Here is a 9,611-nt window from a genome sequence, read left to right on the forward strand (position 1 = left end):
TGATGCTAAATCAGAAGGTTCACCCATGGCCATGTCTATGCAATGTGCATGATTGGAAATTTTGTTTAAAATCATACATAGGGACTGCATGCTGGCAATTTATGCTTTTAGTTTTGTACATTAAAGCCATAATATACAATTTCTGTCAAATTTGTATGTAGTTATTCTTTACCAAAAATTTTTAAAATAATATTGGTAATAACTTTCAGGAAGATTTTTTTTATCCATTTTTGGCCAAAATAATGAGGTAAAAATATAAACCATGGATAATTATGATAATAATACAAAAATCTATTCCTTGGATAAAAAGATTTTCGTACAAACACAAATCTGGCTTATTCCAATTATGTGCATAAGTTGTGACATGTGTGAACATTACAAATGTGCCAAAATATCAGGTTTAAATCAACAACAAAAAAAACTCAATGGTAATAAAGGATTTTATGGCTTTAATGTAAAGTGTCAGAAGCACCTGCATACTTCATTTGACATTCACTCACATATTCTTGTTTATTTTGCATGTTTGATTTACAGCTTTAATTTACAGCACTATCAGTTCAGTATATCTGACTTCTGGAGACTACTTTGATGAGCTGCTTTTCATTTTGTTTAACATTCATGTTTTAATGTTCTTCATTGATATCTTTCTTGCTTTTGTGAATTAAAAAAAATTATTTCATGACTACATTTCATATTTTAAGTTATATAATTCACTGAATCCTGTGCACATTCTGTTGGTATTTTATTTTTGTAATGTGTTGCAACTCCTACACTAAATGTAAATTGCATGCAAGTTTTTACTTTGGTTGACCTGAAGTTCGGTAGTACAGCAATTTTTTTTGCGGTACCACCAGAAGTGTGCTGACAAATGTATGCTCTTAGCGATTAACTTTATGCACGCAATTCGATACTTTACCAAACACACACCTATGTCACAACCGAACTTGAGCTAAACTAAAGTTTAGATAATAAATAAGAGTATATTATAACAATATCTTGTCTGTTCTTCTTTGTTAACAGGATAAAAATGGCCTTCTATTAAGTGACGACGACGAATTCCAAGAAACTATTGAACTCAGTCCAACACATAAACAACCACTGACAAACATATGAGGGAAATATCATCAACTTGATAATATATCACTTTAGTGTAACTAGTGCTGTACCTTCACGTTTTGGATACTAGCCATCAACGCAGTTAATGTTAAAGTAAATGACCTAACGACAAACTTTATTTTCATAAATGTAACTAGTACTGGCTGTATCCTAACTTCTTGGACATCATTCTGGTGGGAAATTAACTTTGTAAAGTAAACATGCCAACAATAAATATTATAACCTTAACATAAGGATTACCCACAACTTTTGGAATTTTACCCACCCACCCGGTAGCTATCTTCCCCATCACTTTTGTGTGGTCAGGTGGTTAAGGTACAGACATGAGGTAACCATATGTGATGTGGTCAAGCAGAGTGAGTCAGATATCAAGAAAGCTGGTCTTGAGATATGACCTAAAGTAATGTGCAATTTCTATTTTTATTTTATTGGCTTTAAGTAGCATGAATTTGGTTATATCTCATGATCAACATTTCCTTATATCTCATGATCAACATTTCCTTGTAGGTGCAGCATTTTAGTGTCTTTAAATGGACACAAAATTGGTTATAAATCAAGTTTCTATGTTAAACTCAATTTGCTTAATGGTATCACATATGGAGCACAATTATAATGTAGGTGAAGGACAAAACAGATACTACACCTACAAATGAGGTGCTATTATTGCTCGTTTTTGCACTTGCACTTGAAGAAAAATATATATTAAAGTGTAAGATTAGAAACTATAATCTTTTCCTGTAAACTTACGACGAGAGTGTATTTTAAACACACATTGCATATTTACTGTGTTGAAATGCACTGGTTTCTTATTGGCTGTTGGGGCCTTCTGCTGTTGCAAAGTGGAAATTTATGAAAGAACTTCGCGTTGTATGCATTTCCAGCTCCGACTTTGCTACATCGCGATAGTATGCGCTCATCAAAAGCTTACAGCAAAATATTATTGTCTTAATATTTTGGTGGGTGATGCAGCAAATGCACACAAAACATACTAAAAAAGACATGGTCCTGGTAAACCTATTTAGGAGTTCAGCTTGTTCATAATTGCATTTGAGTATGCTACCAGATCAGGCATTTGAATTTAAAATAACATATCCTGTCTCCTGGCATTTCTATAAAACTAAATTTCCATTATATTTCATGACATTTTGATTTATAGTAAATTAGTAAACACCATTCCATAGGGATATTAAAAAGTATGGGGTTAAATTGTGGGCAAGTATTGAGTTTTATTGAGTTACAAACACTGTAGTAATGTGCTCTGCTTAGTAAACACAAACTAAGTATCATGTAGAATACAAGTTGTTCAAATTTTTCTGAACAACTGTAAAACTGGGCTTTCTTTGTTGTTATAATCCATGATATGAATGTTGGTTTCCTTGATGCCCATACACGGAATCACAATAAATCATACTGATATAATGTGGTATGTTTGTTGGTGATACAAAGGAGATGTTTTAAAATAAATTGGCCTCAAAAAGAAACTTATAATTTTTCACAAGGTCATATCTTAAAATCCTCTCCATAAAAATGAACAAAAATTGCACACAGGATTATTTCAATACTTACTTAAACACATGTCAGTAACCAAGCAGTTTTCAACTGACACAACAGCAAAATGCACTGACATGGAACACCTTTCTGGACCAAAATTCACATCCTAACAGATTTCTTTTGTTGGGTTCCAATTATTCGCCTGTGAATGTGGTCCCGGAAGCTGTTCCGTGTCAGTGCATTTTACTGTTGTGTCAGTTGGACAACTGCTTGGTTACTGACATGTGTTTAGAGTAGAGTATTGAAGTTATCCTGTGTGTAATTTGTGTTCATGTACATTATAAGTTTATTTTTGAGGCCAGTTTATATCTTTAACAAAGTTCAAACTTTAGGATGACCTCATATGATATAGTCTGTATATCTACCTCGAGTCACCGGTATTAGCTTCAGCATGTGCTGCGTTGGCTTAGCGGGTTTCTTGTGTGTACATATGCGGCACGTAGATCGCACACGTAAAAGTATGTACACGTACCAAGTAATGCTAAGCTAACGCATAGCACGCTGAACTTCAAAGCTAGTGCCGGTGACTTGAGGTAGCTATACAGACTATAGGTTGCATATCAAAAGGATAATGCAATGTGAATAATAGTATGAAAAAGATTGTCTCATAGTGGTGCTATATATACATATGGTTCAAATATTTATGAAATGGGATAGTAAGTATACCACCAGGTTTGATCATGTGTTTCCCTATCATATTGTGATAGTGAAAAAAAAACATGAGTGGGTTGTTATGTAGTTATATACTGCAGCAAACAATGCGGGTAAAAAAGAATATGAAGTTCATTTCTCTTTTAAATCACATTATATTATAGAGATGTTCAGGGCCGTTCCTAGGGATTTTGCCGCCCTAGGCAAAACCTCTCCATGCCGCCCCACCAAAGCATATCAAAAAAGTGGGTTACCCCCTTGAAATCTCATCAGTTTTGACCTATTTGTTTTCCTTTTATCCGCCCTCATTTTTTCTTCCTTTTCTTCCTCCATTCCTGTTTTTTTTTTTTTCTCCCTTTTTTTCGCCCCTCTGCGTTTTCCGCTCCTAGGCGACCGCCTTACCTGGCCTAATGGTCGGAACGGCCCTGGAGATGTTAAAATACATAGTGAGCTATAAATTTGATATTAATGAAAGTGGTAACATCTTGCTTATTTTCATGCCAATTTTTTTAAAAGTTAATAGGTGAAAAAGTAGGAGAAGCTACAGTCCTGCATGGAATATTTCATGGGTTTTTTAGATGTTTTGCTGTCACTATACCCCACACTATTAAATAGTGACTATTTATACATTGCAAAATTTACATGGGAAATTTAATCTTCTATAATTCTACAAAGTCATTTGCTGGGATTCTTCAGCAGTCCTGTACATAGATAATATAAAGTCCATAATATATTACCAAGTACAGTTCATGGGGAAGCCATTTGGGTAGTACCCATTTTCAGCTACACACAAACAAATTGTATTGGGTGATTCAGAGTTTCATATACAATGCACAAAACAATATTTTTTAAATTTTATCATCAGTTTTTAAAAAGTTATCGAGAGCATTTTCTGTGAAAAAGTTTCATATCAGCAAAAAATACAAATTTCCATACTGGCACCAACTCGGTGCTGCAATTGGCAGCGCCCATGTGTTTGTAAGTGAATTTTACATTATCGACTTTATATTATTTATATACAGGACTGTTCAGTTATAAGTAATTATAGAGTAGACATAGCTTGAATCTCCTGAAGTACTCCCTTTAGCCAACATTGAATTTTGGGAATAAAGATTTCAATAACCCCTTGCCATTCTAGCCTTTTCACTGAAGCTTGAAGATTCCCCTGCCCACCACTTTCAGCATTCACATACTTTGAAGCCATTTCATATAGCTGTATACCAGTGAGGGTCAAAGTAGCATTAGTGTATCTAGTATTTCAGAAAGTACTTTTTGAGATTAAATGTAGCGTTTGTATTGATATCATCTCATCACTGCGGCCTTAATATGTATCATACAAATTTGATAATTTTGTTTTCTTTTGTGTCACATGTATATAAGATTTTCATGTATGTATTCATGTTTTGGGCTGATTTTGGTGTATTGTAGGTGGGAAATCATTGTTGTATTGGGTTTTAGAATCTGAACAAACTGGACAAATTGGAAGTATTCATAAAGAACATTTGTGTCTCATTTCCATATATTTTAGTATTTATGTTATTCAAGTCACCAGTATGTACCATTTTGTAACCATATTTAAAAGTATTGAAGTGGTACTCAAATTTTATGAACAACTCGATGGCGTGACAGTATACCGAGGTTATATTAATTGTATTCAAACATGGGGCTTCTTGCAACTGCCAAAGGGTTTTAGGTTCCTACAAAGCAACATAATTAGACAATGATTGTTATAAATAAGTGGAATACTAGTGTTGTGCTAGAAGAAATGGGGAGTTCCTATGCATTTTGTACAAATATTACTGTATTGTGTTTTCTTTTTTGTGTCATGTTTATGTGTATTTATTTCATGATATTTGAATAACTGAGGGAAGAGTTTACTGGAACTAGTTTGGTGATATACCATAGAAATCCATCTACAAGCATATGTGACTTGATCAAGGGGAATGAGTCAAATGTCGGCCCTGGTCAAAATGAGTTTTACACATGTTTCTAAAGAGGACATTTAGAGCTTTCAGAAACTGAAAACCCATGTTGATACGACTTTTCTTTCTGAAGTTACGCCAATTTATCAATCGCTGAAAACAATATAAAACAAAAGAATTTTAACACTTTCTTTGCCAATATCTCAAAATCAATGTTAGCGACATCTGACTCATTTCCCTTGATCGTGTCACATATATGCTTGTAGATAGGCATTCTACATCATCAGTCTTGCCAGTAATATTACAAGATCATTTTGTGCTCTATCCACTTGGAATGGAAGTTCATGGTAAAAGTAAGTGGATATGTCAGTGGTCTATGTATACATTGGGTTATTCCAGCTGAAATCCATACACCCATTATAGAAGACATGCCCTTGCACACAGGGAGTGTGAATTGCAAATGGGGTTACCTGAATGGGTGATTCCATTTGAAATATACACCCCCTGTGCGGAAGATTAAGGTGATGTTTTCCCATAGAGGATGTATGAATTTCTACTTCTGCTGGAAGATGACTACAGTGTATTTTTTAGAGGTCCTGCATATACACCAGGCACAAAAAGAAACTTGTCAGTTATATTCATCCTTGCTGTTCAATAACTTGATAATTTTGGATTATTCTGAAATATGCATTTTGTTAATTGGACTTTGCTTTCTCATTTGACACCCTGTTCGTGAAAAACGACCAAGATATGTGCCTCCAAAGCCTCAAACCCCAAAATCAAAAGTTGCATTTTCAACGATTTTCAATGGGAACGCATCGTTGTATTGCACACAAGCACCACGGCCAATCAGCACACAGTGTAACAGGCACAATTGAATCGTTAAAATTGCAACTTTTCATTTTGGGGTTTGAGAGTTTGGAGGCGCATATCTTGGTCAATTCTTGCTCAATGTTCACGAACAGGGTGTCAAATGAGAAGGAAATGTCCAATTAACAAAATGTATATTTCAGAATAATCCAAAATTATTAAGTTATTGAACAGCAAGGATGAATATAACTGACGAGTTTCTTTTTGTGCCTGGTGTATATATAATTTCTTTAGCAATGAATGCCAATACTGAGCATCATATCAATTCTGTGATTATGGGACATATTAAGTAGTCTAGCTTAATACCAGAAATGTTTAATTGTAACATGTGAATTGGGGTGAACAATTTCATTCACTACTTCACTCAGAAAGCAGTACTCAATAAGCCAAATCGCTATTGTAACTTCCGGTTTTTTTAGGGCACTTTGCCCTTTGACCTATCTGGAAAATTCCGAAAAATTCGGGTTTTGTGCGTACAAAATATAATTTAAAACGTGTTATTAGAATAAAAACAAACTTAAAAAACATTATTATTAAATGAATTAATTATTTAAATATTTTTAATGATAACATTATGACAATAATAAATAAATTATTAATAATTACAGCAATTTTCCCGATAGGTCAAAGGACAAAGTGTCCTAAAACTGCAAAAACTGTCCCACAATGCATTGCAAACTTCCAATGCCGATTGGGCTTATTAAATTATCTTGTTGTACTATTATTGCAAAGACTGCAATATTTGAACGGGACAGAAACAATCTCATAGCCAAAGATGGTATGATGATGTATCAATACTATGTACAGTACCATACAAAATAGTACTGACAAATAATATATAGCTGTGGAATATTTTGTATAAATTTGAAAAATGGATTTATTTTAAATTAAATGTTATAGAATGATAGAAAAACAGTATGCATGTTATTTGTTGATAGCTGATATACAACTATAGAATTGGGGAACAAATCAAAAAGTCTGAAGTCTGTTAGTTATTACTAGGTTCTTTATTGTCCCTTCACTTCTGTAACAATTATCATACTAAAAGTGGGTAAAAATAACATTGATGTGTTCAAGATAAATAGTTTGCACGTTTTTGAAGAGTACAATTGGCAAAACATAGTTTGCATATTTCGTATAATTTATGAGAAAAATAAAGTTGACTTCTTCCTCTTCCCTCTCAACCGAAACATGGATCTTTTGGTTTGTTCCCTTACATATAGAGGATATAATGATCAGTTATCTTCCATTGTTTCTTTCATGTGGTATTTTGTGCGTAGTAGCTAGCTAATTATATATTTGAATTGTTTTTCAGTGTTTTTTGTTATTCTCATTTTGTGTATTTATAAATTGAACCTGAGTTTGGAGGAAGGAAACGATTAATGTATGATCATCTTAACATGCACTAGACTTGAGACAAACTGATCTATACCAAATACCAAATGGCATATAGCGAATACCATATACTGTATACTCCTATGTGAACTCGGCCTAGTGGAGATGAGTCTTTGTTGCACTGAGCCCTTGATGTGTGAGTCAGTTATACAATTGCTATGAGTTACTTTCCATCCAATATGAGAACTTCAAGATTCAAATTTTTAAGAATTTGAATCTTGAATTTCTCAAATTAGAGAGAAAAAGGTTGAACTGGACTGTTGCTCTAGGTTTGTGACATATTGTCAGCCTGCTACGCTAATTGCCCAAGTCATTTTTTGTAATTTTGAGAACAAAGTACAAAATATGGTTCAAGCATGTATTTAAACATATTTATTCACCAATCCATGATAATGTTACTAATAAAAGGGAATCATCCGAAATAATTAGGGTGATTTCCTAACTGATGTATGCTTGAACCACATTTTGTTTTTTGTTCTCAAAATTACAAAATATGACTTAGGCAATTAGCATAGCAGGCTGACAATATGGCAGGTGCATGTTGAGGTCTAGATCATTGATTTGGGTGAAAATTGTGCAAATGTGACTCCTCGCCACAACTGAGCCCGGATGTCGCCAATCATCATTTTTGAGATATTCAACCAAAATATTCTGCTTGAAATTAGCTTTAAAATGATGTATATCATGTCTATAGTACTTGACATTTAAGTAGTGAAAATCAATAAAACAGTCAATAAATCCTTTCTTTCCTATTGTTTATTGTTAAGTTCGATGGAGCATATCTCAATAGTGGCACTGGCGACATCCGGCTCAGTTGTGGCGAGGAGTCACAAATGTGAAATATGCAATATATTTTATTGTTTATATTTAATATTATTGTGTAAGGGTTTGATTTGGAACTATTGATTATAAAGGTTGGTAAACATGAGTAGAATTTAATATCAGAGGGCTGCTTGACTTCTCTAGGGAAAGATTAAATCCTATTCATTGATAAAAGGTATATGAAGAAGAAAAAATTGGATAAAGGGGAAAAGCATAAAGGAAAAAAATCAATTACAAAAACTTCCAAAAAAAAATCCCATAATATTCAATCATTTTGAATGAAAGTTATTGTCACAAGAGTTTCACAGAGTAATATAAAGGGAAGATTCATTGCCACAGATTTTAGGTTCAGTGTATGTTTCCCATACTCTATGATGGATTTTTTTCAGGTTTGCTTCCCATTTGTATACATCTTTATTTAACATTACTAGAATTAGATACTGGATGTGGGAAAGATTAATCAACATGATTCTTGGAACATCTCTGTTTTCAAAGTGTCTTCAATGTTAATATTTGTGAGGGAAAGGTTAAATTTATACTTATAATAAGGAATTCAGTTAATATAAATTAATTTGTTGTAATAGTGTTCCCAATCAAGTGTGATTAGGGATATGGTATGCATTGGATTTATAAAATCAACACCAAAAAAGAAATAAACTGCATCTGTTATCACTTTATTTCAATTTGTGTTGTGTATGTAGCAGGTAGAAAAACTAGAAAAGAAAAAAGGATTTCTTTACAGGCCTCCACCATTTCACTTGTCAATACTAATATACCCACCCAAGTGGTGTACTGGGAAAGGGAGACTGTTGAAAGATTTTTGAAAGTTTGCAATAATTATGAAGCTTCATGGTTTCCCCCCCCCCCCCCAGACATAACCAAATAAAGGAAATATTTCCCCTTGTTTCCTATTGCTAAGGAAACTCTTTTAACTGCTTATACCTTTTGAACTGATTGTCCAATTTCAATGGGGTTTTCTGCAAAATGTTACTTTGCAAATGCTTTTTACAATCCTGAAAATTGAAAAGAAACTGAAAATTGAACATGACCAGACTTTAGACTGATTTGCTTGATCACACCACATTTAAGCATTTATAAAAGGGTTAATTTTTTCCATCACCTTTTGTTTTTAGATATTTTGCCTGGTAATACAATGATACATCCCCCACCCCATTTGTTTGCTTGCAAAAGGTATTGAACAGCACTTCCCTCCCCTTCCTGCAACACATGAACAATTGCGCAATATTATTGTTTTCTGGGTTACAGGCTCTCAATATTTGGATC

At 33.6% G+C, this 9,611-nt stretch overlaps 1 protein-coding gene across 5 annotated transcripts in view; it reads left to right on the plus strand.

Annotated features, from left to right (window-relative positions):
- The window catches only part of LOC140148466 (endosome/lysosome-associated apoptosis and autophagy regulator family member 2-like), a 62,096-nt gene extending 60,504 nt beyond the window's left edge, over positions 1-1,592 (plus strand). For all 5 annotated transcript variants that reach the window (XM_072170436.1, XM_072170433.1, XM_072170435.1 and 2 more), the window contains one exon: positions 1,021-1,592. In XM_072170436.1, the coding sequence (XP_072026537.1) occupies positions 1,021-1,113 (93 nt within the window). In that variant the 3' untranslated portion in view covers positions 1,114-1,592. The remainder of the gene's footprint in view (positions 1-1,020) is intronic.
- Positions 1,593-9,611: the final 8,019 nt, after the last annotated feature.

This window comes from Amphiura filiformis, chromosome 3, assembly GCF_039555335.1.
Source record: "Amphiura filiformis chromosome 3, Afil_fr2py, whole genome shotgun sequence".
Lineage (NCBI taxonomy): Eukaryota > Metazoa > Echinodermata > Ophiuroidea > Amphilepidida > Amphiuridae > Amphiura > Amphiura filiformis.